The 27,618-nt window shown below is 49.1% G+C and overlaps 1 protein-coding gene across 1 annotated transcript; it reads left to right on the forward strand.

The window, feature by feature from the left end:
- WDR45B (WD repeat domain 45B) lies at window positions 1–27,284 on the forward strand. The gene is made up of 9 exons (XM_032178866.2): window positions 1–93; window positions 10,867–10,968; window positions 14,534–14,621; window positions 16,328–16,422; window positions 20,051–20,241; window positions 22,716–22,801; window positions 24,439–24,540; window positions 25,216–25,337; window positions 25,834–27,284. The coding sequence occupies exons 1-9, from the start codon at window positions 36–38 to the stop codon at window positions 25,938–25,940; spliced, it is 951 nt and encodes a 316-aa protein (XP_032034757.1). The 5' UTR covers window positions 1–35; the 3' UTR covers window positions 25,941–27,284.
- Window positions 27,285–27,618: the final 334 nt, after the last annotated feature.

Raw genomic sequence — 27,618 nt, forward strand, 5'->3', positions numbered from 1 at the left:
CTTACACTTCTGCTTTAGGATGCTTTGCGTGTGGGATGGAAAATGGATTCCGAGTCTATAACACTGATCCACTAAAAGAAAAAGAGAAACAAGGTAAGAACGGACATTTCTTGGTTCCTCCCCTTTCCAACCCTCAGAGTCTAAATTTAACCTTGCAGGTGGAGCAGGGAGGGGAGGGCTGTTTTCGAGAAGTAGGGTTCATGGCCCCTCATAAACTTGGAGGGAGCTGTCCTCTTTCTTTCGTTGAGCTTCTACAGGTGCTGAGGGATACAGGAGTGTGTTGAGCAGGTTTGTTCACTGGCCTGATTTCTCTAGTGAATTATCGATCAGCATGAACTTCTTGTGCCTTTTCCCTGTCACATCAGGGATTTTTGGCAGCAGAAACCTCTTTTCAAGTAAAGTCTTACCTGTAACCCTGCGATGTAGAACAGTAAGTGGTGCTTTATGTCTGGGAGTTTATTTTGTGAGTCAGGGTGCATTTCCTCAGCCTGCATCCATGCTGCGTACATTTGAGTCCTGGTTCTGCCCTTTACCAGGTTGCTGTGTGACCTTGGGCAAATTTCTCAGCCTCTTTGGGCCTCTATTTTTTTTTTTCTTCCGAGATGGAATCTTGCTCTGTCGCCCAGGCTGGAGTACAATGGCATGATTTCGGCTCATTGCAACCTCCGCCTCCCAGGTTCAAGCGGTTCTCCTGCCTCAGCCTCCCGAGTAGCTGGGATTACAGGCACCCACCACCACAACCGGCTAATTTTTGTATTTTTAGTAGAGACGGGGTTTCACCATTTTGGCCAGGCTGGTCTCGAACTCCTGACTTCGTGATCTGCCCACCTCGGCCTCCCAAAGTGTTGGGATAACGGGCGTGGGCCACCGCGCCCAGCCACCTCACTTTCTTTATATGTGAAATAAGGTTGATAACAATACCTGCCTCAGAGTTATTGTAAAAATGAGTCAGGGTGCGGAAGACACACAGATTAATGCCTGCACACACATTAGGTGCTGTGGAGTGTATGATGCCACATACACTGTATGATGGGATTTATGGAGATAAATGTATGATGGGATAATGATGGGATTTATGCAGATAAGTAGTTGCAAAACATTTTAAAACAGCTTGACTTGCAAATCTCAGGATACTTTTTACTAAATTGACCCAGAAGCTTACAGAAGAGTTGTAGACATTGGTGTCCAAGTTGAATCATTAGCAGCTGTGTGGGAAAAACCCCCAACCATGTTTTCTCTCCACTCTTAACAGCACGACAGTCATCAGCACAGAAGAAGACTTCTGTGACTGAATGTGGGGGATTTTTCCCCACACACCAGGCAGTGGACACCAGCTGGGTGTCCTTTCAGTTCTGACACCATCTACCTAGAGATGGAGTCAGATCCCACAGGTTGAGGGCTCAGTCCCCAAGACTGCCCCAGCCCCCACCATGCATGAGTCTAGGCCTCCTAAACTTCAGACCGACTGGCTTCAAGTTGGGGTTCCCACAGCCCCCTCCTTGGATTCAATTAATGTGCTGGAGCGGCTTCCAGAACTGGGGGAAGCACATTTACCAGTTTATTATAAAGCAGCGGTCCGCAGCCTTTTTGGCACTGGGAACTGGTTTCGTGGAAGACAGTGTTTTTCATGGGATGGTTTCAGGATGAAACTGTTCCCTCTTAGATCATCAGGCATTAGAGTCTCATGAGGAGCGTGCAGCCTCCATCCCTCGTGTGTGCTGTTCACAGTGGGGTTCATGCTTCTGTGAAAATCGTACACTGCCGCTGATCTGACGGGGCAGAGCTCGGTGGGGATGCTTGTTCGCCTGCTGCTTGCTTCCTGCTGTGCAGCCTGGTCCCTAACGGGCCACGGACCAGTACTGCCCCGGGGTTGCAGACCCATTGTAAAGGATATTGCCAACAATACAGATGAGGGCAAGCACGGGACAAGGTGTGGGGGGCCGGCTGTGGAGTTTCCAAGCCCTCCCTGGGCTGCCACCATCCAGGACCTTCCATGTGTTCAGCTGACCTCTTGGATTTTTATGTTTTTTATTTTTTTAACTTCAAAATTCATTTTTCTTTGATTTTTTCTCTTTTTTTCCACGTGTGTTACAGAAAATACCTCTTAGAGATTATCTATATCTATATCTATATCTATATCTGACGTTGTCTCGCTCTGTTGCCCAGGCTGGAGTGCAGTGGTGTGATCTCGGCTCACTGCAAGCTCCGCCTCCCGGGTTCAGGCCTTTCTCCTGCCTCAGCCTCCCGAGTAGCTGGGACTGGACTACAGGCACCTGCCACCATGCTTGGCTCATTTTTTTTGTATTTTTGGTAGAGATGGGGTTTCACTGTGTTAGCCAGGATGGTCTTGATCTCCTGACCTCGTGATCCGCCCACCTCGGCCTCCCAAAGTGCTGGAATTGCAGGCGTGAGCCACCGCACCCCAGCCACCTCTTGGATTTTTAAGGAAGCTTCATAGTATCTGCATTGCTTCTCCCAGTGTGTAGGGTGGGACCCTCTCTATGGAGGGTCTTGAGACCCACAATCAGGTGAAGATTTGAGTTCTGCCTTAGCAAGTGAAAGGAGGGCAGGAGAGAGATTCTGGTTCCTGAGGCCTAACACAGCCAGTATTACAACAGAAGATTGTAACAAGATCTGGGAGTTACGAGCCAGGAACTGTGGGTGAAAACCTGTATGTGTCTCTCTCAACACCACAGCAGCATATTAACCACTGCTTCCTAATTAATGAAGTGTTTACAGTAAATTCAGCATTTCTTATAAAAATGAGTTTGACGGCCTGCACGGTGGCTCAGCCTGTAATCCCAGCACTTTGGGAGGCTGAGGCAAGCCGATTGCCTGAGCTCAGGAGTTCGAGATCAGCCTGGGCAACACGGTGAAACCCCATCTCTACTACAAATACAAAAAGTTAGCCAGGCGTGGTGGCGCGTGCCTGTAATTCAAATTACTGGGGAGGTTGAGGCACGAGAATCACTTAAACCCGGGAGGCCGAGGTTGCAGTGAGCCGAGATTGCGCCACTGCCCTCCATCCTGGGCGACAGAGCAAGACTTCTTCTCAAAAAAAAAAAAAAGACAAGCATCTAAAACTTCTAAATTCCAGAAAAGTATACCATTGTCATGGTTTAGCACATCACACACGTACCCGGTCCTGTGCGTCTGCCAGCTCGTCCGTGTCTGGGGCAGGCTGTCCCTGAGCTTAGCATGCAGTGAGTTCTCACATGTGCATGTGTGCTCCCGTTTCCAGCTTATGTGAGTAGATAGGCCCTAATGTGAAATGGATACAGTAGGGCCACACTGTCGTTTTGATGGCACATTTAAACAGTTTGGCTCTGCACTTACAGACTCGTCTGCTGCTCTGCGTCTGGCAGCTTACAGTTTAACAGTGAAGGGCAAGCCAGGCGCGGTGGCTCACCCCTCAAATCCCAGCACTTTGGGAGGCCAAGGTGGGCAGATCACAAGGTCAGGAGATCGAAACCATCCTGGCCGGCACGGTGAAACCCTGTCTCTACTAAAAATACGAAAATTAGCTGGGCTGGTGGTGCGTGCCTGTAATCCCAGCTACTCGGGAGGCCGAGGCAGGAGAATTGCTTGAACCAGGGAGTCGGAGATTGCAGTGAGCCGAGATCTCGCCACTGCACTGCAGCCTGATGACAGAGTGAGACTCTGTTTCAAAAAAAAACAAAAAAATTCCAGTGAAGAGCAGCAGCAGACTTGCCCTTGTTCCTTTTTAATTGTAGCAGTTTGCTTTCCTGAGTGGTGGGGAAGGAATCCTTGCCTGCATTACAGTGTGTCCTGGATCTGGGCTTGTGGCATGGTTCTCTCCAGTGTGACTGTGGCATCGAATAAGGAGACTGTGGGCTCTGACCAGGCTGCCTCTTCCAGATACGCCTTCTGCCACTTGGCAGGAACAGGAAGCTGGTAGTTCAGGGAAGCCTTCTTGGGGATCCCTGCTCCTTCAGGCTTGGGGAGCAGCGTTCTCCCACCCTGCTCCACAACATAGATCCTGCATCCATTGTACACCCAGGTTTGTTCTTTCCACACACACAGCCCAGCAGCCCACCCGACCCAACACACACACAGCCCAGCAGCCTGCCCAACTCAGCACACGCAGCCCAGCAGCCTGTCCAACCCAACCCACACACAGCCCAGCCACCCTCCCGACCCACACACAGCCCAGCAGCCCGCCCAACCCGACACACACACAGCCCAGCAGCCCTCCCGACCTGACACACACACAGCCCAGCAGCCCTCCCGACCTGACACACACACAGCCCAACCCGACACACACACAGCCCAGCAGCCCTCCCGACCTGACACACACACAGCCCAGCAGCCCCAGCACATCTAGCTTCACAACAGGTGCTGCAGGCCTCGTGCTGTGTGCTCACCCAGCGTGCCAGGTGAAGGTGCTAGAGAAATGGGAGGCCTGCAATGTGTAGGTAGCAGGTGGTCCCTGCAGGTGGGGAAGATACAGAGGTGGTGGGTAGCTTTGGGAAGGAGGTGGAAAGGGGAAGTTTCCTAACCTGGTGGTAGAAGGTTAGATTGGTAGAGCCTTGTGGAGTAATTTGACAAGCTGTGTTCATTATAGATGTACTGTTTGAGGCGGGTATACCAATATTACTTGCAACACTGTTTCCAAGAGTGGAAAATTGGAGAACCCGAATGACTGTCCTGAAAGGGTTGATTACTGTGGTCGTGGCACATCCTCAAAATGGTGCCTCATGCGGTAAGAATGCCAAGACCAATCTGAATCCTCATGTGGAGAGATGGCCATGGCATTGTTAAAGGAAAGAGAGCGTAGAGAATAGCATAGATGGTGTTATAGGAACAAGATTATCTATGCACAAAGTTTAGAACATACGTGGCCGGGCAGAGTGGCTCATGCCTGTAATCCCAGCACTTTGGGAGGCTGAGGCAGGTGGATCATGAGGTCAGGAGATCGAGACCATCCTGGCCAACGTGGTGAAACCCCATCTCTACTAAAAATACAAAAATTAGCCGGGCATGGTGGCAGGTGCCTGTAGTCCCAGCTACTTGGAAGGCTGAGGCAGGAGAATCACTTGAACCCGGGAGGCGGAGGTTACAGTGAGCCGAGATTGTGCCGCTGCCTCCAGCCTGGGCAACGGAGCAAGACTCCGTCTCAAAAAAAGTACATATATGATGTTGTTTCACAGTGTTTTCTACTTTATGCTTTTCTGTGTTGTTTTATAGAAATGATGCATAGTTTTTATAATGGGAAATAAGGTTTTCTTTAAAAATAAAACTCCACAGAAATAGGAACGAGAAACAGGGACTGCGCAACAGGACAGAGGCAAAAATAAAAAGGTTATTAGCCTCAAGTGCTAGAATGGTCGATTTTCACTCATTTGTATAAAGTGATTCATTTTTCAGGCATCTCTTAGTGGAATAGAAATTATGCCAGTATTCAGACATCCCCTTTCCCCATTTTCTTTTATTAGTTTCTTGTGTTTTGCAGCAGGCTGTGTTGGGAGAGTCTGGACCTGTCAAGGTGTGGTGTAATTATATATTTTGGTTTTCACCCTGGCCGGTAACTCCCACAGACCTGGTTAGTCTTTTTGTTACAATATTGGCCCTCAGGGGAGGCCTTGACCTTCTCCTACCCCCCTTTCACCCTAATGTGTCCTGTCTCCCCACTGCCACCCCACCTTCCTTCCTTTTCTTTGTTTCCTCTTCCCCCCCTCCCCTCCCCTGCCCTCCCCTGCCCTCCCCTCCCCTGCCCTGCCCTCCCCTCCCCTCCCCTGCTCTCCCCTCTTCTTTGACAGAATCTCTCCCAGGCTGGAGTGCAGTGGCTCCATCTTGGCTCACTGCAACCTCCACCTCATGGATTCAAGCAATTCTCATGCCTCAGCCTTCTAAGTAGCTGGGATTACAGGCGCATGCCACCACACCCGGCTACGTTTTTTTGTTTGTTTTGTATTTTTAGTAGAGATGGGGTTTCACCACGTTGGCCAGGCTGGTCTCGAACTCTTGACTTCAAGTTATTTGTCTGCCTCGGCCTCCCAGAGTGCTGGGATTACAGGCATTAACCACCACCGCCCCCCACCCTTTCTAATTGTGGGTCTTAAGACCCTCCCCAGAGAAGGCCACACCCTGTGCCCCTGGGGAAGGAATGCTGATGTCATGAAGCTTCCATAAAATCCCAAGGAGACAGGGTTCAGAGAGCTTCATGGAAGCTTTGCGTCCTTCCCGTAATACCTTGCCCTATGCATCTCTTCATCTGTATCCTTTGTAATATTCTTTGTTATAAACTGGTAAACATAAGGAAGTGTTTCCCTGAGTTCGGTGAGCCGTGCCAGCAAATTGAACCGAAAGAAGGGGTCACGGGAACCCCAGCTTGAAGCCGGTCAGTCAGAAGTTTTGAAGGTTCTGACTTGGGACTGGTGTGTGGTGCAGACAGTCTTGGGGACTGAGCCTTCAACCTGTGAGATCTGATACTGTCTCCAGGTAGATGGTGTCAGAACTGAGTTAGAGGAAACCCAGCTGGGGTTTGCTGTGCGGTTTCTGCTTTAGTCACAGAAGTCTTCTGTGTTGGTGATTGTGTGAGAACAGAGACCGTGATTAGAGGAGAGGGTTTTTCTCTAACACAAGGACTGGGGTGTTCCTCAAGTTTTCCTCAGCTGATGTTTAGCAGGAGCCTGTTTTGTGTCCTACGCAATCTGTTGCTGCAATTTTAGTTGCTGTTACAGACAAGTCCGACCGCCAGGGACCCTTAGAGATGTAGACGCTGACATCCTGGGCAGGCTTGGGCATTTCTTCTTCTTTTTGTGGATATAAAATGTTCCAGGAATAAATGCTCGGTGCTGTGAAGTAAAACCAGCACTCAAGCAAAAGTTTAATTCTCTCAGTAAGGCAATTTACTTCTGCAGAAGGGTGCCACTTGGATCAGTCAGGATGGCAAGAGCACAGAGAACAAAGGAGGCTGGGGGTTTTTATCCTGAACGCAGTCCCTATCTCTTTGTCACTCCCCTATGGGCTGGGGTCGGACTGCACAATCTGAGCTGACCCAGTTGGCTACTTGTACATATTTTTCTAAATATAGAAGGGGAGGGGGACGTGAGGTACAGAGGTGGAGCATGTGAGACGTGCATTTTTGGGGGAACAATGGGTACAGGTAACCAAGGGAACAGGTGTGAGTTATTGATTCCCTACGGGAAGCGGGTAGGCTGTTTACAGTAACTAGGGGCAAGGAAGAACAAGAAAGTTGAGTTGGAGAACAAAGGATAAGGAAGTTAACAGGCTAAATAAACCCTTTGAAGAGAAACTCAGAAAGATTTATTGTATCTTACATTTTTCTGTAACAAGGAATGTCCTTTGTAATATTTCAGTACCAGCCCTTGGGGTCTGGACCGTAGAAGGCTCTGAATGTAACCCTGGTCTTTCTGTGGGGAGACCCTCTCTCCCTCTTCAGCTGCAGGAGGTGGGGGTCAGGTACTATGGGAGAATCTCTGGCGGGGTTTAGAAGTCATCTCTAATTCCTGAAGTTTGGCCCTCATCTTTGCTTACTTCTCATTCCAGGAAAGGCCTTAACCCTTCTTCTCTGCCTCTTCACTTGATTCTGAAAAATCTGTTTTTCTTTTTTTTCTTTCCGTGGTTAAAGCCCAGAGACCGCATAGCTAACTGTGCCTGTGACTGACTGTGTCTTCTCTTTTTTTTTTTTTTGAGACGGAGTCTTGCTCTGTCACCCATGCTGGAGTGCAGTGGCGTGATCTCGGCTCACTGCAACCTCCGCCTGCCGAGTTCAAGTGATTCTCCTGCCTCAGCCTCCCAAGTAGCTGGGACTACACAGCTGACTAATTTTTATATTTTTATTTTTTATTTATGTATTTATTTGAGAGACAGAGTTTCACTCTTGTTGCCCAGGCTAGAGTGCAATGGCACGATCTCGGCTCACCGCACCCTCTGCCTCCTGGGTTCAAGCGATTCTCCTGCCCCAACTTCTCGAGCAGTTAGGATTACAGGCGCCTGCCACCATGCCTGGCTAATTTTTTTGAATTTTTAGTAGAGACAAGGTTTCACCATGTTGGCCAAGGTGGTTTCGAACTCCTGACCTCAAGTGATCCACCTGCCTCACCTCCCAAAGTGCTGAGATAACAGGCGTGAGCCACCACGCCTGGCCTTTTTATTATTTTTTTAATTGAGGCGGCGTCTCACTGTGTTGCCCAGGCTGATCTTAAACTCCTGGCCTCAAGTCATCGTCCTGCCTTGGCCTCCCAGAGGGCTGGGATTATAGGTGTGAGTGAGCTGCTGCGCCCGGCCTCTTTTTCATTTTTTGAGGACCTGCCATACTTTTTTCCAGAGTAGCTGCATCAGACAGTGCATGAGAGTTCCCGTAGCTTCATATCTTGGCCAGTACTTGTTATTTCCTGGGTTAAAAAACAGTATTAGCCATCCTCTGCAGTGAGCCCTGTTCCCATCACTGCACTTGCCTGGGCAGCACTGTCTCAACAAAAGAACAAAAACGAGTCATCCTGAGGGGTATGAGGTGGTGGGATCTCACTGTGGTTTTGGTTTGGATGTCTCTGATGCCTAATGATGTAGGGCATCTTTTCTTGGACTTGTTGGCCATTTGTAAATTATCTTTGGAGAAATACTAAAATCCTTTGCCAGTTTTAAAATCAGGTTATTCATTTTTTTATTGTTGAGTTGTAAAAGTCCTTCATATATTCTGGATATTACACACTTTATCGGATGTGTGGTTTGCATATATGCTGTGCCGTTCCATAGGTTGTGTTTTCATTCTGTTGATTGTGTCCTTTGCTGCACAAAAGTTTGATGTCCCAAAAGCACATTGCCCGTGCTGGGGTTTTTTTTTTTTTTGAGATGGAGTCTCCCTCCTTCACCCAGGCTGGAGTGCAGTGGCACAATCTCTGCTCACTGCAACCTCTGCCTCCCGGGCTCAAGCAATTCTCCTGCCACAGCCTCCTATGTAGCTGGGATTACAGGTGCCCGCCACCACAGCCGGCTAATTTTTGTATTTTTAGTAGAGACGGGGTTTCACTATGTTGGCCAGGCTGGTCTCAAACTCCTGACCCCAAGTAATCCACCCACCTCAGCCTCCCAAAGTGCTGGGATTACAGGCGTGAGCCACCGTGGCCGGCGAATTTTTTAATTTTTATTTTTGGTAGAGAAGCGGTCTCCTTACGTTGCCCAGGATGGCCTTGAACTCTTGGGCTCAAGCAGTCCTCCCACCTCTGCCTGCCAAAGTGCTGGGATTACAGGTGTGAGCCACTGTGCCCGGCTGCCTTGAATTTTAAATATCTTGAAGATCGAGCTGAGGCACTTTTGAGTCATTTTGTGCAGCTGTGACTGGAGAGGTAGAGCTCATGGTCATTGCAGACAGAGAAGTGGGTGGGTGGACGGTCCTCCTGAGTTACGTGAACCATACAGAACGTGGGAGTCATTGCAGACAGCTGAGTGGACAGTCCTGAGTTACGTGTACCTTACAGAACGTGGGAGTTTCTCGTTGGTGTTCCCCTGTTGCCCCCCTCAGACAGCATTGGTCATCCTTTTGTCATGGAAGACCTCTGAAAATCTGTGGACATTTTCCTCTGACATAATTCATGAACAGTTTGAAGCATTTCAGACTTCGGTGGCTCACACCTATAATCCCAGCATTTTGGGAGGCTGAGATGGCAGGATTGTTTGAGACCAGGAGTTCAAGACCAGCCTAGGCGTACAGCATGACCCTGTTTCTAAAAAAAAAAAAAAAAAAAAAAAAAGGAAATGATAAAAGTCACTCAGCTTTTGCATTAGAGTTTTGTGGGGTTTTTTTTTGTTTGTTTTTATTTATTTATTTTGAGATGGAGTCTCGCTCTGTCGCTGGGCTGGAGTACAGTGGTGTGATCTCAGCTCACTGCAACCTCAGCCTCCTGGGTTCAAGTGATTCTCCTGCCTCAGCTCCTGAGTAGCTGGGACTACAGGTGCCTGCCACCTTGCTGGCTAATTTTTGTATTTGCAGTAAAGACAGTGTTTCACCATGTTGGCCCGGATGGTCTCAATCTCTTGACCTCATCATCTGCCTGCCTCAGCCTCCCAAGCATCAGAGCTTTTAGTGTGCTTTCTTGGAGTTGACAGGTTTTGCCACCTCTTGAAATGTGAATTCAAGTGTTTCGTAACATTTTGCTGAGTTAGCTTCCTAGGGTGTTGTGTGCTCAGCCTTTATGAAACAGTGAACATGATGACAGTAAACTGAGAGAAGTTGGAAACCTAGCACTATTTTTTTAGCCAGTCACCTTTCTCATTTCTGATGATAGTTAGATATAAATTGCTGATTAAAAATGAGTCCTGTAGGCCGGGCACAGTGGCTCATGTCTATAATCCCAGCACTTTGGGAGGCCGAGACGGACTGATCGCTTGAGTTCAGAAGTTTGAGATCAGCCTGGCCAGCATAGTGAAACCCCATCTCTACTAAAAATACAAAAATTAGCTGGGCATGGTGGCACATGCCTGTAGTCCCAGCTATCCGGGGAGGCTGAGGCAGGAGAGTGGCTTGAACCCAGGAGGTAGAGGTTGCAGTGAGCCGAGATGGCGCGACTGCACTCTAGCCTGGGTGACAGAGCAAGACTCCATCTCTAAAAAAAAAAAAAAAAAAAATGAGTCCTGTATTCCCAGCTACTTGGGAAGCTGAGGCAGGAGGATCATGTGAGCCCAGGAGGTCAAGGCTGCAGTGAGCTGTGATTGTACCTGTGAATAGCGACTGCCCTCCAGCCTGGGCAACACAGTGAGATCTTGTCTCTTACAAAAACAGGAAAATTGCTGCGTTACCTGTCTTGACTTTCTCTTTTCTTTTTTATCGTAAAATATACATATTAACTTGTAACATTTGTCTTTTTAAAACTGTCATTTCAGAATTTCTAGAAGGAGGAGTTGGCCATGTTGAAATGTTATTTCGCTGCAACTATTTAGCTTTAGTTGGTGGTGGAAAAAAGCCGAAATACCCTCCCAACAAAGGTACTGTAATTGTGTATTTAAGAATCATGCCTCCCGTGTCCCAGTCTTTTTTTGAATGTGTTTATGTTTGTGGCCATGTGTGATTTTCCCCAGTAGTTCTGGGAAATATCCAGGACTGGTCACTGGAGAGGAAGCAGGTGGAGAGGGCGCCAGGTCTCTGTTCCCGTAAGCAGCACCTAAAGAGCATCACTCGCTTGCATTGTCATAGAACACGTGCTTTTCAGTCAGTAAACGGAAAACGGGCCTGCTGCACCTGGGGTTGACATCGTAAATGTCATGAATTCATTTTAAAGCAAGGTAGAAGGATTTTTTTTCTTACTGAGAGCCATTGACTTAAAGGAACATTAGTTTCATAGCCACGTAGAACAAAACACCAGTTTGGCTGTGGGTCTCGGGATATATTTGTCGGGGTGGGAGTACGCGCGTGTGTATGCAGATGACATGGCATAAGAGCTCTGGCCCTTTTAAGTAGAGGGAGGAGTAGACAGCTTTCCTGACAGCCGTGCGCCTCGTGCCAGCTTAACCTTGCTGTTGGTTGAGGAAAGAGGGCTCGAGGCGAAAGATCCAGGAATGGAGGGCAGAACACAGGGAAGAGGTGGGAGGCAGGAGGCGGTAGGTGGGAGGTGGACTGGGGATGGGAGGCAGGAGGTAGGCTGGGGGCGGGAGGTGGGAGGCAAATCTGGGGGAGGCTTGAATGCCAGTTAACGTGTGGCCAGGAAGGAGATGCCGTCAGATCTGTGTTTTGGGAAAGCTCTGGTCTAGACGCAGTACATGAGGTGAGTGAAGAGACACCAGAGGATGGGGAAGGCGTGGGAAGTCCCCGTTTATGGGGAGAGGCAGGAAAAGTGGAGCAAGCATCCTTGTCTGAGCCCAGTGCCAGGCAGGAGGAGGCCTGAGAAAAGCCGTCTGGTTCTGGTGACATTGAAGGCCACCGGTGGTCTCAGAGGATGGCTGAGTGGGAGCCCAGTGGTGGGTGGGTAGGGTGGGAGGAGGTGAGGAGGGAAGGAGAGGCCCAGTGAGGGAGGCAGTTCAGAATCAAGACCAGGATGGGGCCCTGGGGGCACCGCATGCCAAGTGGGAAGTGAGCAGGTGAACTAGGATCTGGGTGAGACCACGTACCTAGGAATAGAATAGCCCAGGCCAGAACAGGCACAAAGGGATTGTGTGGAAAGGCAGAAGGTTCTAGATGACTCGTGACAGGCTTTGGGGCCCAGCTCACAGTTCTCAGCAGAGCCCCGTGAACTGCATGAACATGAATGTGCGGAAGAGAGACCACACTCAGGTGAGGACTGGCCCTGCCTGATACATTTATTTTTGTTTTGGAATTAGGAGCAGAGAAACGAAATGGGAAGAGATTATTGGTAGGGAAAACAGTAGAAGACAGGGCTTGAGATCTTGGCCTTTGAGCGGTTCTGTAGTCTCACTCGTCCAAGGTTTGTCTGTGCCAGCTTTAAAGCAGAGTTGAGAGTGGCTGCTAGCACAGCCCAGAGGGGCAGAGGCCTGTGGCTTGTGAGTCCTCTGGAGGAGCCCACCCAGAAGGGACAGCGGAGGTTCCACAGAGAGAGCAGGGCAGGCTTTGCAGGAGAATGACTTTGCCCTGGCTAATTGGGGATGGGCAGAAATCCTGCTGGTGAATTGGTCTGTGTCTTGTCATGGAGAACTTCATTGACCATTAAGGAGGAAAGGAAGCTTATGGATGAAAGTTAGGAGGCCTAGAGGGCCGCCTCCCTTGCCCTACCTCTGGCACTGCTGGGGGACCCCAGGTGCTAACAAGGGAGCCATTTGTATGAGATAATCTCAGGTCTCATTCTCATTATAAAGTTTCTAAGAGGTTTTTTGAAAAAGCCTTAGAAACTTCACAGACTTAGAAGAAAACAGTATTCAGCAGGTTTTTGAGTAAATGTACTTTTTGTAGCATCTAAAGATACTTTTTTTTTTTTTACTAGTAAACTTGATTTTTATTTATTTATTTAGTTTTGAGACAGGGTCTCACTGTATTGCCCAGGCCGGAATGCAGTTGCGCAATCCTGGTTCACTGCAGCTTCTACCTCCCCAGGCTCAGGTGATCCTTCCGCCTCAGCCTCCCAAGTAGCTGGGACTACAGGAGCACCCACCACACCCGGCTACTTTTTGTATTTTTAGTAGAGACAGCGTTTCAACATGTTGCCCACGCTGGTCTCAAACTCCTGAGCTCCATTGATCTGCCTCCCTCTGCCTCCCAAAGTGCTGGGATTACAGGTGTGAGCCATCACACCCGGCTGTGTTTTTTTTGTGTTTTTTTGAGATAGGGTCTTCCTCTGTTGCTCAGATTGGAGTGCAGTGGGGTGATAATAGCTCACTGCAGCCTCAAACTCCTGGACTCAACCTGAGTAGCTGTGACTAATTTTTAATAACTTTTTTTTTTTTCAGAAATGGGAGTCTCACTATGTTGCCCAGGCTGGTCTTGAACTCTTGGCCTCAAGCGATCTCACACCCCAGCCTCCCAAAGTGCTGGGATTACAGGCGTGAGCCACCGCACCCATCCCTCCTGTGGTTCTTCAAAAGCATGGTGCTGGTTGGCATTCTCATCCCTAAAGCTTGTCAGTACGTTAGCCCTCAGAACACAAACTGCTAATTTATCCTAATAGAATGTTGCAATGTTAGCAGGCAAACAAGACAGAAGAAATTTTGAACTTAAAAAGCAGCAGGGGCTGGGTGCAGTGGCTCACACGTGCAGTCCTAGCACTTTGGGAAGTTGAGGTGGGCGGATCACTTCAGCCCAGAAGTTCGAGACCAGCCTGGGCAACATGGTAAAACCTCATCACTACCAAAAATACAAAACTTAGCTGGGCATGGTGGTGCACACCTGTAGTCCCAGCCATTTGGGAAGCTGACGTGGGAGAATCTCTTGAGCCTGGGAGGTCGAGGCTGCAGTGAGCCAAGATCACGCCACTGCACCCCAGCCTGGGCAAGAGAACGAGACCCTGTCTCAAAAACCAAAACAAGAGCAAGAACAACTCAGGACCTTGAGTGGAGGGAAGAACTCGTTGGCCCTGATTTGTGTCCCTCTGATTTCACTTTAAAGCTGAAACCTTCCTTCCTGATGCAGGTTTATCTCCAGCACTTTTAACATCAGTACCTATGGTCAGGCTTGCCTAGGGGCTCAGTCGGGTGGAATCAAGGAAGGTCAGGGAGAGGAGAGTAACCAGGCAAGGGCAAGGGTTGGCAGAGAGAGATGAACGCGCTTAGCGCGCCTGTGTGTGAGGCCAGTGGGTCGCCTGAGAACGGGACCGGGCTGTGCACACTGAGAGAGGAATGGGTGGGGAGGGAGCAAGTGGGCAGCCAGCTACCAAGAAGGGGAGACGCTTTGAGTGGGGAAGGGGCCTGAGGGTGAATCCCCGGCACAGCTCACAGTTTGAGTTGTACCCCAAGGCCTCCCAAGTGCGGGTGTGTGTCTGAGGCCTGAGGGTGGGCGCAGCTGTGCCAGTGGAAAGAGAAAACACCTTAGGCGTCAAGCTGGCATCGCTGCATCCCAGCACCATGGCCTGTTTATGACTGCATTCATCTGTTCTTTCTGATATTTCAGTAATGATCTGGGATGACCTGAAGAAGAAGACTGTTATTGAAATAGAATTTTCTACAGAAGTCAAGGCAGTCAAACTGCGGCGAGATAGGTGGGTTTGGTGTCAGTAATTTTTTAAAGTGATATTTCACTTTCTCTAAAGATGGCTGAAATACTTTTCTATTTTTGGCAGAAAAATGTTTAGGAAATGATGTATTAAAGTGTTGGCCCTGGTTTTTATGACCATAAGGATATAAGAATTATTTATATTGCTGCAAGAAAGGCAGCGAATTGTATTTGTTTCCAGGGCTCCGCTGGAGGTAAGTAGGTGGTGGTGTGGATGATGTGCGCCACAGTGGACCAGGCAGTGGGTCTCACCATGGTGAGTTCTGTCCCATTCCGACATGTGCAGAGCTGAGGACATGAGTTTTGAGCCTTGAATTACCCTGGGCTTTTAGCCCGTGCTTTGCCAAATGCTGCCTCTCAATAAAGGTTTTTGGTTTGAAGGTAAAGGAGAATTGAATTTTCTGTGTTGAAAGTAGCAGGTGGCTCTGTCAGCCATGGTCTCAGGGGCGTTTAGGGGGAATATGGAAGTTTGTCCTAGTACGTTGAGCAAGATAGCGCAGAGTTCATTCATTTGGGTTTTTATTTAATACGATTTGCATATTTTACTCTAAGATTTCCATCTCTGTCGGCTGTGGGAGGACAGCAGCCGAGCAAGTTGGATGTAAACAGAGGTCATTTCACCTCCCTCCCTTTTTTTTTTTTGGAGATGGAGTCTTGCTCTGTTGCCAGACCGGAGTGCAGTGGCACAATCTCAGTTCACTGCAACCTCTGCCTCCTGGATTCAAGCAATTTCTGCCTCAGCCTCCGGAGTAGCTGGGACTACAGGCGCACACCACCAAGCCCGGCTGATTTTTGTATCTTTAGTAGAGACAGGATTTTACCATGTTGGCCAGGATGGTCTTGATCCCTTGACCTCATGATCTACCTGCCTCGGCCTCCCAAAGTGCTGGGATTACAGGTGTGAGCCACTGCGCCTGGCCAACTGTCCTGCATTTTTGTGTAGGTTTGTCATTTTAATAACGTCAATATTTAAAGGCCCTTAGTAATGCAAATGTGGCCGGGCACCGTGGCTCATGCCTGTAATCCCAGCACTTTGGGAGGCTGAGGCAGACGGATCACAAGGTCAGGAGTTAGAGACCAGCCTGGCCAACATAGTGAAACCCCATCTCTACTAAAAATACAAAAATTAGCTGGGCGTGGTGGTGCACGCCTGTAGTCCCAGCTACTCAGGAGGCTGAGGCAGGAGAATCGCTTGAACGCAAGAGGTGGAGGTTGCAGTGAGCCGAGGTTGTGCCACTGCACTCCAGCCCGAGCGACAGAGTGAGACTCCATCTATAAAAAAAGTAATAATAATAATAATGCAAACGCTTGAGCCAGATCGAGGATCTTCTACTTTCAGATTTTTCTTATTTTTTCCAGACACAGTAGCATGAAAATATCACTTCTGTGTGTTTTGCTTGGTTCTGAACCTAGATGGAGTGTTTGATGATGTCTCTCTGAACCTCAGAGACATCTCTTAGGCTGACCTTCACCCAGGCGAGAAGCACTCCCTCGGCAGAGCCAGCCCATGTGCACTCGCTGAGCTCCAGGCCTCGCGCTGGCTACCTGCCTCCAGAGCTTTTTCTTCAGGAACGCTCCTTTTCTGTATGGTATTTTCAGTGTCTCTCAGTTTCAGTCTGATAAGAACAGGAGCATAAAATGTTTGGGTCTGACTTCTGAGGAAAGCGGCTCTGATCATGTTTTTCTTTCCAGAATTGTGGTGGTTTTGGACTCCATGATTAAGGTGTTCACATTCACACACAATCCCCATCAGTTGCACGTCTTCGAAACTTGCTATAACCCCAAAGGTGAGAAATTGAGCAGACGGGTGGCGATGGGAAATGGGTCCACGTGAAGATGCCTGTCCTGGGCACTCCCTTCTCCAAGCAGGTCTCTGTCTGAGCAGGGTGCCTTGGTGAGAGCAGTCCTGAGCACAGAGGGGCCTCCGGAGAAGATGGACCTTCCAGGACCCACAGCTCAGCATCCCAAAACTACCTTGTGACCAGAGTCACAGAGTGGGGGCCCCTGTCCTCTCCCACCCAGTGATTGTGGCCTCTCAGAACCTCCACAGTGAACCAGGAACCTGTGTTTTCACCACATTGAGAGCCACTGAGTTCTGGACTCAAGCATTTCCTAGTCTTCTGAATTGGAGGATTGATTGTGTTTGACTTTGTCATTTATTGTACCATCTTCGTATCTTTTTAAATTTGGGGGTTTTGCTTCTGGCTTTGTTAGGGTAAAATTTACATAAACTCACTAGTTGTAAGAATACCATTTGTGGCTGGGCGCGGTGGCTCACACCTGTGATCCCAGCACTTTGGGAGGCCGAGGCGGGTGGATCATGAGGTCAGGATATCGAGACCATCCTGGCTAACACGGTGAAACCCCGTCTCTACTAAAAATACAAAAAATTAGCTGAGCATGGTGGCGGGCGCCTGTAGTCCCAGCTACTAGGGAGGCTGAGGCAGGAGAATGGCATGAACCCCGGAGGCAGAGCTTGCAGTGAGCCGAGATCATGCTACTGCACTCCAGCCTGGGTGACAGAGCAAGACTCTGTCTCAAAAAAAAAAAAAGAATACCATTTGTGGCCAGGCTTGGTGGCTCACCCCTGTAATCCCAGCACTTTGGGAGGCCAAGGCGGGCAGATCACAAGGTCAGGAGTTCGAGACCAGCCTGGCCAACATAGTGAAACCCTGTCTCTACTCAAAATACAAAAAATTAGCGAGGCGTGGTGGCAGGCGCCTGTAATCCTAGCTACTTGGGAGGCTGAGGCAGGAGAATCACTTGAACCCAGGAGGTAGAGGTTGCAGTGAGCCGAGATCACGCCATTGAACTCCAGCCTGGGCGATAGAGCAAGACTCTGTCTCAAGAAAAAAAAAATTTGATAAATTTCAGTCATTGTAAACAGTTGTGTAACCACCGTCACAGTCAAGACAGAACAGTCAGCTGGGCGTGGTGGCTCATGCCTGTAATCCCAGCACTTTAGGAGGCCAAGATCATGAGGTCAGGAGATTGAGGGCATCCTGGCCAACATGGTGAAACCTCATCTCTACTAAACATACAAAACTTAGCTGGGTGTGGTGGTGGGTGCCCATAGTCCCAGCTACTCGGGAGGCTGAGGCAGGAGAATCACTTGAACCCAGAGGTGGAGCTTGCAGTGAGCCGAGATTGTGCCACTGCATTCCAGCCTGGGCGACAGAGTGAGACTCTTAAAAAAAAAAAACAGAACAGTCTCATCTGGAAAACTTTCTTGGGATAGTCCCCTCCCCACTCAACCCTCAGGTTTTGTTTTTTTACATGTATTTGCCCTCTGTGTGTGTGTATGTGTGTTGCTTTGTTAGTCCCTTTGGCCGTTTTTTGGCTATTATGAAGGAGTGTCGTGCACGTTCCCATAGCAGCCTTTGTGTGGGTAGTTTCATTTCTCTTGCATTGATACTGAGGGTTCCACTGCCTGGTCACAACCATGTTGCGGTTGTGTCTTGACTCTATAAAATGTGGCCATTTATTTTCCAGAGTGGCTGTGTCCTCTTGCGTCTCATCCATGATTTATGAGTGTTCCAGCATCGTCGGTCTTTCTAGCTGTAGCCGTTCGTGCGTGTGTGATGGTATCTCACTGGTAACCGCATCTCCTTGTGGTTTTGGTTTGTGTTCCAGGCTGGATCATGGCACGACTCGGCTCATGCACCTCCCTTCAGGTTCAACAATCTCCACCTCACCTCTGATAGTGGATTGCTAATTTTTGTATTTTTAGTAGAGACGGGGTTTTACAAATGTTGGCCAGGCTGGTCTTGATCTCCTGACCTCATGATCCACCTGCCTCGGCCTCCCAAAGTGCGGGGATTACTAGCGTGAGCCACCACGCCCAGCCCTGTTTTTTTTTGTTTTGTTTTGTTTTGTTTTTGAGATAGAGTCTCGCTTTGTTGCCCAGGCTGGAGTGCAGTGGTGCGATCTCAGCTCACTGCAACCTCCGCCTCCTGGGTTCAAGCGATTCTCCTGCCTTAGCCTCCCGAGTAGCTGGGATTACAGGCATCTGCCACCACGCCCAGATAATTTCTGTATTTTTAGTAGAGATGGGGTTTCATTATGTTGGCCAGGCTGGTCTCAAACTCCTGATCTCAGGTGATCCACCTTCCTTGGCCTCCCAAAGTGCTGGGATTACAGGCGTGAGCCACTGTACCCGGCTGTAAGAATTCTTTATATGTTGTAGATTTAGCCTTTTCCCTGGCACACTTTTGCAAGTATTGCTAAAAGATTTGTTTTATGTTTTCTTCTACACATTTAGTAGCTTTTCACCTAAAGTTAAATCTTTGATCCATTTCAAGTACATTTTTGTATTCAGTGTGAGGCACAAGCCTGGGTTCCTTTCTTTTCTATGTGGATATCTAACCTTGGTACCTTCGTTTTGATTAAATAAATACAAGGTTTTATTCTGGGCTTTTTGTTCTCTTCCATTGATCTGTGTTTCTATCTTTATCCCAGTATCATCCTGCATTGATGAGAGGTTTAAAGTAAACCTGAAATTAGGTAATATAAGTCTTGCAATCTTGTTCTTACTTTACAAAAAAAAAAAAAAAAAAAAATTTTGGTCACGCCTGTAATCCCAGCACTTTGGGAGGCCAAGGCAGGTGGATCACAAGGTCGGGAGATTGAGACCATCCTGGCTAATACAGTGAAATCCCATCTCTACTAAGAATACAAAAAATTAGCCGGGCGTGGTGGCGGGTGCCTGTAGTCCCAGCTACTCGGGAGGCTGAGGCAGGAGAATGGCGTGAACCCGGGAGGCGGAGCTTGCAGTGAGCCAAGATCACGCCACTGTACTCCAGCCTGGGCGACAGAGCCACACTCCGTCTCAAAAAAAATAAAAAATTTGGGCTGTTCTAGTGCCTTTATTTTTCCTTATAATTCTTAGTATCAGCTTGTCTTTCTTCAAGAACCCTTCCTGAGAGGTTAGCTGTGATCACACTGACTGTAGATGAGTTAGATAGTAATAGCCAGTCTTCCAGCCCACGATCACAGACCAGCTCTCTCTCAGATCTTCTGTGGTCTTCCTTTGCATGATGTTATAGTCCCTGGATAGGTCTTGTACATCTGTTAACTTATTCCTCAGTTTTTTAATATTTTTACGCTGTTGCTCATGGAGCTGCTTTTAAATTTTATAATTTTGCATTGCATTTTTGGTAGCACGTACCATGATGGATGGACAGTTGGTAAAGTTGTTCAGCACATGTCTTGATTATGAGGAGGTCTCATGCGAGGTAGCTTTGCTTAGCCCTCTCATACTCTTTCTTTACAATGAAAAGTGTTTAAATTGAATTTGTGGTTCTGATATTTATAAATGATATACATCTATTTTTTCGGAGAACTTGGGGGCAGAAAGTGGACTTTGGCTGTGAGAAATCAAAGGCAGTTCTTGATTGGTGTCCTGTCTCCACGCAGGCCTCTGTGTCCTTTGTCCCAATAGTAACAACTCCCTCCTGGCCTTTCCGGGCACGCACACGGGCCATGTGCAGCTCGTGGACCTGGCCAGCACGGAGAAGCCACCCGTGGACATTCCTGCACACGAGGGTGTCCTGAGCTGCATTGCACTCAACCTGCAGGGAACAAGAATTGCAACTGCATCCGAGAAAGTAAGTGCCCCTCACCTTGTTGGCGTCGTGCCTCCTGAAGCACCAGGCTCAGCTAAATGGCCATTCCCTGTATCAAGACTCAGAAGGCAGTGGGCCTGCCCCAAACTGGAGCCCCTCAGGGGCCTGTGGACCTGGCTGGTCACATCACCAGAGAGGTTGAAGTCTTCACAGGTCGTCTTGTGCCCAGGGACTGGTTTTATTTCCAATATTTACAAAGCAGTGTCTTGTAAAATATGATAAGCCAAAGAAACAGGGCCAGGGGCAGTGGCTCAACCTGTAATCCCAGCAATTTGGGAGGCCAAGGCAGGAGGATCACTTGAGGTCAGGAGTTCGAAACCAGCCTGGCCAAGATGGTGAAACCCCGTCTCTACTAAAAATACAAAAATTAGCCAGGCATGGTGGTGTGTGCCTGTAATCCCAGCTACTGGGAAGGCTAAGGCAGGAGAATCACTTGAACCCAGGAGGTGGAGGTTGCAGTGAGCCGAGATCATGCCATTACGCTCCAGCCCGGGTGACAGAGTGAGACTCCATCTCAAAAAAAAAAAAAAAAAACACAAAAATACGTACACATCCAAGTTTATTACAGTAATCAGATATGACAGTTTTGTCATATTGTCATAGATTTTGCAGAACCGCTCAATTTCTGTGCTCCTGTCTTCACAGCCTGATAACAAACAGCTCAAAACCCTTTTTCACCTGCTTAGTTACATGTCTTCATTGAATTACCACCAGATTGTAACTGAAAATATTGACATGTTGGACACATTGTCCTTTAATTTGCGAGGTCAGAAGAACTGTTAATTTTTTTAAATAATTTTAAATCTGGGGTTCTTTATACTTCCTTTTGCCTGAATTCAGATTTTTACAAAGAAAATTGGTATCTTTTACTATAGTTTTCATTGAAGACTGCAAACCCAGTGTTACTTTGTAGGAAATTATAAATCGTTAAGGAGGTGAGACCACAAGCCAGGGATGGTATCCATTTGTGGGCACAGTGCACTGAGGTTCAGTGCGGCGGCCCTGCTCCTACCCTTTGACACGGTGCCAGCGCCAGGGTCACTCCTCAGCACGTGGGGACCCGCGGCTTGGGGCATGTCCCGCTCACTACTGGGACTCAGCTGAGAACAGGTTTAGTTATTTCTAGGTAGTTTTTGTTTTGGTTTGTTTTTTGAGATTGAGTTTTGCTCTGTCACCCAGGCTGGAGTGCAGTGGCGTGATCCTAGCTCACTGCCACCTCCGCCTCCTGGGTGCCAGCGATTCTCCTGCCTCCACCTCCCGAGTAGCTGGGTGATAGGCACCCACCGCCATGCCTGGCTAATTTTTGTATTTTTAGTAGAGACGGGGTTTCACCGTGTTGGTCCGGCTGGTTTCAAACTCCTGACCTCAGGTGATCCGCCCGCCTCAGCCTCCCAAAGTGCTGGGATTACAGGCGTGAGCCACCGCACCCAGCCCTTTAGGTGGTATTTTTTAGGATGGTATTATATTAGCAACAAAATAGATATAATTTTGTATGAATTAGAAATACGGTTCCTCTATATTTTTGGTACATTTTTTCTTATCCTTTTTATCTTTAGATTCTCCATCCCCACCTCCCTGCAACTTTTCTTCTTTAGATAGAATCCCCGTTACGAATGTGGATGCTTCTCTGCTTCCTGCTTTCTTAGCTCAGCAGTGCCCTCCGGGTTAGCCAGGTGGATGGGATTACGCAGAGCCTTTCAGCATCTGTGACCCATCCCGTGCTGTCGGCAGTCACCCTGTGAGGCTGCTCCTGCCTTGTCCCCTACAAGCTGGCTCCTTACTGCACCCCCAGGAGTAGGGGTTGCCGGGTTGAAGGATATAAAGATTTTTTGTTGGATGTTGTCAAAGAGTGTTTGACAAAAGATGCATCAGTTCTCATTTTCCCAGCTGTCAGAATCAGCTGAAGAGTCCTCCTCGTTCTGGAGGAGGTGTTAAAAACTTCCCCTGAGATCTTGGGCACCTCTCTCTTGGGAAAGCCAGCATAGCTGACATGAATGGTTTTAAGTCCTTTTATTTTTTTTTTTTTTTGCCTCGCCTTTTTGATGGCAGGATTCCCGTGCTGCTTTTCCTAGCTATCTGAGGGAGTTAGGACTCAGACAGTGCTTCTCAGATGAGCTCCCTGTGTAGCAGGAGCAGGGAGCCTGGGCCTGGGTCTTCCTCCTGGGTCTCAGCCAGGGATGCAGGCGTCCAGGGTCAGTCCACCCTGCCCAGTCAGGAGGTTGTCTCCAGAAGCCTCTCTTGTGCCCAGTGCCGTGGGACCAGGAGCCACCAACCAACTCGTTCTCAGGGGCACGGCTGTGTGCTGGCAGTTGGAGGAGAAAGTTAAGTATTAGATGATGTGGGTGAGTTTGAGAAAGGCTTGTGTGGACTAATGGATTTGTGAATGTAAATCATTTCAAAAACTAACGAAAAAGTTTTGAATCTTTGATAATGAAACACTTCACTGTTTTTCAAAGGGGACCCTTATAAGAATATTTGATACTTCATCAGGGCATTTAATCCAGGAACTGCGAAGAGGATCTCAAGCAGCCAATATTTACTGGTAAGGGCACCTCCAGCTTCACCGGAGAAGAGCTTTGGGCTGACAGCACAGAAATGGGCCTTTGGGATTTGAGGGGGGGGTAGGAGCAGCCACCCTCCCCCTCATAAGGCCAGAGGAGGGAGACGGTTGGGCTGCTAGGGGGTTGGGTTTCAGCTTTTTAAATTGTGATTAATTTTAAGTTTTTATCGTGGGAAATTACACAGAAGTAGAAAGAATATCATAATTAACCCTGCTTCAGCATTTATCAGTATTTGATGGTTTTTGTTGGTGGGGTTTTTTTTGTTGTTTTTTGGGGGTTTTATTTTGAGGGAAGGTCTTGCTCTGTCGCCCAGGCTGGAGTGCAGTGACACTGTCACAGCTCGCTACGGCCTCGACCTCCTGGGCTCAAGCGATTCTCCTGCCTCAGCCTCCTGAGTAGCTGGGACCACAGTTGTGCACCACCATGCCCTGCTAATTGTTGTGTTTTTGTAGAGGGGTCTCGCTGCTGCCCTGGCTGGCGGGCTTGGGCTCATCCCTGTTTATTTTTAGTCTTTCTGGTGTTTTCGCCAGTTTCATCTCTTCACCAGCGCTCTGGCTTGTGTTTAAGGCAATGCTGGAGACCGTGTTGGTTTGTCTGATTCCAGCCTGTTACAGTCTGAGAGGCCACACTACTGCCCCACAGTGGTGTCCCTACAGCCCCCGGGTGTCTAGTGCTGAAGCCCTACTTGGGTAGGATCTCATGCCCTGTGGCCACGGCCAGGAGACCTGGTGCCTCCCCCTTGGCTAGTATTGAGCAGCATTTGGGTCTTTGAGATGAAAATGTAATTAATATAGCCGGGCACAGTGGCTCCCGCCTGTAATTCTAGCACTTTGGGAGGCTGAGGCAGTTGGATCACCTGAGGTCAGGAGTTCGAGACCAGACTGGCCAACATGACGAAACCCCATCTCTACTAAAAATACAAAAATTAGCTGAGTGTGGTGGCGCGTGCCTGTAATCCCAGCTACTAGGGAGGGCTGAGGCAGGAGGATCGCTTGAACCTGGGAGGTGGAGGTTGCAGTGAGCCAAGGTCGTGCTACTGCACTCTAGCCTGGGCAACAGAGCGAGACTCTGTCTCAAAAAAAAAAAAAAAAAAAGAAAGAAAATGTAATTAATTTATAAATACGGCAGCTTTACCTGTGAGGTCCTGGTCCTTGTGGTGTGCATAGCACACCCCTGTCTGCTCCTAGAACAGACAGCACGTGGCCAATGCCTGCCCCAGCCCAGCTGACCTCCATAGCGGCAGCCTGCACCTCCTGAGGCCGGGATCGTTGGGGAGAATCTGTTTCTCACCCGAGTCTTGTGAGAGCAGCCCTGAGTGGCATGTGGGGGGTGGTCTGCAGGAAGCCCCTTCCCTCTCCCAGACACACAGCTCATCAGCTGCATTTGTGGGGCACCCGAGGAAGACTTGCCGTGATACACTGGATTGTGGCCGTGGCTTTGTGGCTTCAACCTGTGGTGCTGTGGGGATGGTTGTCGGCTTGTTAAAGGGCAGTATTCAGAATTGGCACCTCCAGAGTGGGAATGTTGAGGTCTTCCACAGTGTTGACAAGTGCTGTGGGTTGTCTCTGGACTCCTCCACATCCACACAAGACCTGAGCTGTGCTGGTTTTCTCTGCAGCATTAACTTCAATCAGGATGCGTCCCTCATCTGCGTATCCAGCGACCACGGCACAGTGCATATTTTTGCAGCTGAAGATCCAAAAAGGAATAAACAGTCCAGGTAGGTGTTAGGATGCCAGCTGGGGAAAAGCCGAGGGATGAGAGGAGTCCCCGCTGTTTCAGTGTGGACGGGACGGATGCCCCACGCCATCAGGGCAGTGTGGACAGACCTGCCCGTGCCAGCAGAGCAGTGTGGATAGACCTCATATGCTATCAGTGCTGAAATCTTTTTCATTTAATTTGATATTTGTTGGGATTTAAAAATCAGTGCAGGCTGGGCACAGTGGCTCATGCCTGTAATCCCAGCACCTTGGGAGGCCGAGGTGGGCAGATCACCTGAGGTCAGGCGTTCGAGACCATCCTGGCTAACACGGTGAAAACCCATCTCTACTAAAAATACAAAAACTAGCTGGGCGTGGTGGCGGGCACCTGTAGTCCCAGCTACTCGGGAGGCTGAGGCAGGAGAATCACTTGAACCTGGGAGGTGGAGGCTGCAGTGAGCCGAGATCGCACCACTGCACTCCAGCCTGGGCTGCAGAGTGAGACTCTGTCTCAAAAAAAAAAAAAAGTTTAAAAATAAAATCGTAATACAGGCTTTGTCATGCGTGGCAAAAAAAAATTCGTTAAAGCTCAAATCATATGAAGGAGCATTTTAGTATTTTCAGCAGCATATTCTGAGCTTACGCAGGTGATTTTTTTCCTGTAAACTTTGAACCACCCTTTCTTGTCTTCACAGTTTGGCCTCAGCCAGTTTCCTTCCAAAATACTTCAGTTCCAAGTGGAGTTTCTCCAAGTTTCAGGTTCCCTCAGGCTCTCCGTGCATTTGTGCCTTTGGAACAGAGCCAAACGCCGTCATTGGTGAGTGGCCCTTCCTGGAGAGAACGTCCCCACCCACTCCACCTGGGCTCCATCCGCTGAGCCTCGGACCCAACTTCCCATAGACTTCCCACCACCGTGCTGTGGCACCGATGGCCGCCCAGTTCCCCTTATCCCTCCTGTGGGCTCAGTGTGTCCTGCTTGTGGTCTGCACGGCCATTTGGGGTGTCTTCAGCCCCCATCCCTCCAGTCTCCCCAGGAAATCAGTGGGACAGGTCTTCCAGTGTTTGTATAGATGACCAAAGATTGTTTCTTACCCTGTAGCCAACACTGGGTGATGAGATGTTCACCCCAAGACAGTCAGGATTCCCGGCCGCGGTGCTGACCGAGTGCACTCTCTGGGGACCTGGGGCCTTTCAGGGCTTTCAGAGCAGCTGCCTGGCTCCAAGAGGCCCTTTGCAGTTCAGCTCAGTGGGACTCGTTGCTTTTAACTTGAGGGAAAGAAACACACAGGTAAAATGGTCTCCTTCTATCCCAGCAATTTGTGCAGACGGCAGCTACTACAAATTCCTGTTCAACCCCAAGGGGGAGTGCATCCGAGATGTCTACGCGCAGTTTCTAGAGATGACCGATGACAAGCTGTGACTCCAGCCGGGAGCGCCACAGCACCCACCACCTGCCGCCTTCAGGTTCTCGGGGCTGGTGCCAGTGCCCCAGGGGCCTCCTGGGCCACGGGCTGGAGGGGCTGCCCAGGGACCTTGGTCTCGAAGCCATACGTGGTTGTCTGCTTTCCTAAGGACTCCCATTTCCAGTATTAAAGAGAGAATCATCATCAAGGCACCGTAGGTACTCAGTGGCTGTGACCAGCTCGAGTGGCCGCTGGCTGTTCCCATGAGTTCAGCTGTGACGTTAGCTTCAGTGGCTCCACCGCATCCTCACACTGACAGGGGCTCCATACAGACCTGGGGACTGGGCTGAGAGGGTGGACGAGTTCAGGTTTGTTTTTGCAACAGATTCCGTCATTCTTAACTGAGTCTGCAGCGGGGAAGTGAACAAGTATGCAAATGTAAGTTCTTACACGATAAGCAGGTTGAATAGAACACCAGCAGATTGCCTTAGAAAAGGCGAAAGGAATTCCTTCTCCCGCCTGAACGTGAAGAAAAACGACCTGACCCTGTAGAGGGAACACAGCGTGAATGTTTGCCCTCGCGTGAGCCCAGCCTGTGGTCTTCTCCCGCGACGTGGTCATCTGTGCCCGTAACGTCGCCTGTGCCCGTGCGTGGCATCCCCATCTCTTGGGGCCATTAGAATGAGGCAGACACCAGGCCACTCTAGAAGCCGAGCTGTCACACCTCAGGCGTGGGCGGGGCGGGGACGGGGGATCTCCTGGTTATGTTCTGGGTTAAATCTGTTTCCCGTATGTAGGGAACAGCAGGTGATGCACGGACTTTGAACATTCGTTATGGGGGAAAACATCCTTTAACTTCGGGGTCGTCTGCCAGAGCAGGGTCTGGGAGGGCCCACTGCAGTTCCCGCTGGTGTGGAGGGAAATGCCTTGTTCTGGCCTCCAAGCCCCCAAGGCCACCGTCTCCCCTCCCCTCGTTTATAAGAATAGCTACACACTAACATTTTGGGAAAGAAAGGCACATAACTTTTTTTAACATTTGGTAACTAAAATAGGTTATGGGCTCTACATTGTCAGCTACTTGGGATATATATTTAATTTTCTTAAATTCCCGTTAAAGAAACTCTATTTTATGGCTTTGATTTCAGATTGCAAACATATAAAGCCTGCGTAGCAGCGAGTTCTTGGTTTTGCCGGTTCCTTCAGTTCCTTTACTGTCACTGTCGTGTAATCAGCTAACTTTGTATGTGTATTTTGATGTAAAGTATGCATGTTCCTTTTATGTGTATTTAATCATGATTAATTTTGCACACTTATTTGTAATGTTTCTTTTAAATAAAAGTGACTAATTTTGTTGTACTCTGGACCTGTAATGGGAAGTAGAATTGTGTGTTACGAAGCCAAACACTCTTCCCTTGTTGTGAGAATCTGGTTGGACTGGAGGCTTCAGAACAGCCTGTGGGACTGAAGGGAGGCCAGCCTGTGACAGGACAAGGTGGAAGCCAGGGCCACCGGGTGCGGAGCCTAGAGCTTCACTCCCTGTGTCGGGACGGGGACGGCCTGCCCTCCTCACTCCCTGTGTCCCGAGGGCACTTCTGGAGGAGGGAGGGGGGAAATGCATCTGTGGGAGGCCTGTGTGGCTCTGGGAGGTCTGAGGCTCCTGTTGGTCTGCGGAGGTGGAGAGTGGCTGTCAGCAGC

Source organism: Hylobates moloch, unplaced genomic scaffold (genome assembly GCF_009828535.3).
Source record: "Hylobates moloch isolate HMO894 unplaced genomic scaffold, HMol_V3 SCAFFOLD_15, whole genome shotgun sequence".
In the NCBI taxonomy this organism is placed as follows: domain Eukaryota; kingdom Metazoa; phylum Chordata; class Mammalia; order Primates; family Hylobatidae; genus Hylobates; species Hylobates moloch.

What these genes read in the sequence shown, in the direction of transcription:
- WDR45B (XM_032178866.2), top strand. Translation starts at nt 36, where the DNA reads ATGGAAAATGGATTCCGAGTCTATAACACTGATCCACTAAAAGAAAAA. An exon ending in GAAATACCCTCCCAACAAAG is followed by an intron (nt 10,969 to 14,533) that starts GTACTGTAATTG and finishes CTGATATTTCAG; the next exon opens with TAATGATCTGGGATGACCTG. An exon ending in CAAGCAGCCAATATTTACTG is followed by an intron (nt 22,802 to 24,438) that starts GTAAGGGCACCT and finishes TTTTCTCTGCAG; the next exon opens with CATTAACTTCAATCAGGATG.